At 39.7% G+C, this 2,416-nt stretch overlaps 1 protein-coding gene across 1 annotated transcript; it reads right to left on the reverse strand.

Moving 5' to 3' along the window:
* Positions 1–802: 802 nt before the first annotated feature.
* LOC141630936 (uncharacterized) lies at positions 803–1,615 on the reverse strand. Its single transcript, XM_074443671.1, has 2 exons — positions 1,381–1,615; positions 803–1,329 (listed from the first exon to the last, which is right to left on the reverse strand). Exons 1-2 carry the CDS (start codon positions 1,613–1,615, stop codon positions 803–805), a joined length of 762 nt encoding a protein of 253 aa, XP_074299772.1.
* Positions 1,616–2,416: the final 801 nt, after the last annotated feature.

The following is a 2,416-nucleotide window of genomic DNA, read 5'->3' on the forward strand; positions in this document are numbered from 1 at the left end:
CTGGTATTTGGCTTTCTAGTGCGATTCTAAGGGAGGGAATTTCAAGTTCTATAGGAAGCACGGCCTCCATACCGTAGACTAGAGAATATGGTGTTGCTCCTGTTGATGTTCTAACTGATGTGCGGTAACCCCATAAAGCAAATGACAATTTTGCAGGCCAATCATGATATTTTTATGTCATCTTTTCAATTATAGTTTTCACACTTTTATTCGCTGCTTCAACTGCCCCATTCATTTGTGGTCTATACGTAGACGACTTACGCTGCTGGATCTTATAATGCGTTAGTAAGGCAGCCACATCTTTCTTAAAATGGGAACCATGATCACTAATCAACTCATGAGGGACACCATACCTACAAATTATATTTTCGGTGATGAATTTGGCAACATGTTTAGAAGTCAAGGTAGCATAAGACGCTGCCTCAAACCACTTAGTAAAGTAGTCGATTGCTACTAATATAAATTCATGTCCTCCGGTTCCCTTGGGAGTGATTTTGCCAATTATATCTATGCCCCATATCGAAAATGGCCAAGGTGATGCCAAATTGTACAGCAATGAAGGTGGTATATGCTGTGCATTGGCATAAATCTGGCATTTATGACACCTCTTAACATACTGTGTACAATCATGTTCCTGTGTCGACCAAAAATATCCTATCCGCATTATCTTTTTTGCTAACATCCGGCCGTTCATGTGCGGTCCGCAAGTACCATTATGCACTTCTTCCATAATTCTTTTAGCTTCCTTTCCATCCACACATAAGAGTAATATCCCTTGTTGAGACTTCTTGTATAACTTGCCTTAACTAAGAATAAATTGTGTTGCAAACCTTTTGATAGCACGCTGCATCCTTACATCAGAATCTGGCGGAAAGCCTCTTCCTAAGTGATGATTTAAAACATCTGTGTACCATGGTGCGTCATCACCAGCTACTGTATCATCAAGGGCCATGCAGTATGCTGGTTCCTCTCTTCTTTCAATGCATAATGGAATATTTTCTAATTCATTTGGAATATTGATCATCGACGCCAATTTAGCTAGAGCATCTGCAAATTGGTTTTCATCTCGGGATAGATAAATGAACTTTGGATCATCAAAATGCTTCTGAATGGTTTCGAGGTACGTTTGGTAAAGTGTCAGGCCCTCGCTTTTGACTTTCCATTTTCCCAAAATCTGATTTATAACGAGTGACGAATCTCCGTATACTCTCAAGTTTTTAATCCTCAAGGCTGCTGCCGCTCGAAGTCCTAATATACACGCTTCATATTCTGCTTCATTATTTGTGACGCTAAAATCTAACTTGACTGAAAGAGGGGCATGTGCCCCATCTGGTGAAATCAAAAATACCCCTATGCCATATCCCTTTTAATTGGATGCACCATCGAAAAATAACTGCCAATAGTCGTCATCAGTAACAAATATTTCCTCGTCAGGGAAGTCGTATGCTTCCTGTTTGTCTTCTGAAACGGGAAAATCAGCTAGGTAATCAGAAATTGCCTTTCCCTTAATCGATTTAAGAGCCATAAATGTAAGATCGAACTCAGCAAGCATCATGGTCCATCTTGCTATTTCGCCGCTAAGCGGCTTTTCAAAGAGATACTTAAGAGGGTTCATTCGTGATATGACATGAATTGTGTGGGTCAACATGTAGTGCCTTAACTTCTTGGTGGCCCACACTAATGCTAGACAAGATTTCTCGATTGGAGAATAATTGGTTTCGTATTCCGGAATTTTTGCTCGGGTAGTAAATTGCTTTTTCTTGACCATCCTGAACTTGTGCTAACATTGCACCCATTTATGTCTCGGTTACTGTCAAGTATAAGAGAAGTGGTAGTCCAGGTCTTGGAGGGACCAGGATAGGTGGGTTTTCTAAGTATTTTTTTACTTTTTCGAATGCTTGCTGACATTGTTCATCCCATTCAAGGGATGCCCCTTTCTTTAGTTTCTTAAAAATTGGTTCACACACCATGGTAAGCTTGGATATAAAACGGCTAATGTATTGTAACTGCCCCAAAAATGCCCGAACTTGCTTCTCCATTTTTGGTGGTGGCATATTTCTAATTGCCTTGATCTTGGATGGATCAGCCTTAATGCCTCTATTACTAACAACATATCCTAAAAGCTTCCCAGAGGTAACCCCGAAAGCACATTTTTGCGGGTTGAGTCGAACATTATATTTTCGGAGCCTATCAAAAAATTTTGTAACGCGGTCGTATGACCTTCTCTATCCAATGACTTTACTATCATATCAGCATTTCAGTCTTGCGTCATCATTCATCCATAAACCATTGAAATATTGCATTTAGCATTATCGCATCTCAGTCTGTCCGTCTGTGAGTCTGTTAATCATGAATGTAAAAAAAAAAATTATCATCGATACCTGCATTAAGTCTCGTATGCATCACTTAGTTCATT

The sequence above is a fragment of the Silene latifolia genome, chromosome Y (genome assembly GCF_048544455.1).
Source record: "Silene latifolia isolate original U9 population chromosome Y, ASM4854445v1, whole genome shotgun sequence".
Lineage (NCBI taxonomy): Eukaryota > Viridiplantae > Streptophyta > Magnoliopsida > Caryophyllales > Caryophyllaceae > Silene > Silene latifolia.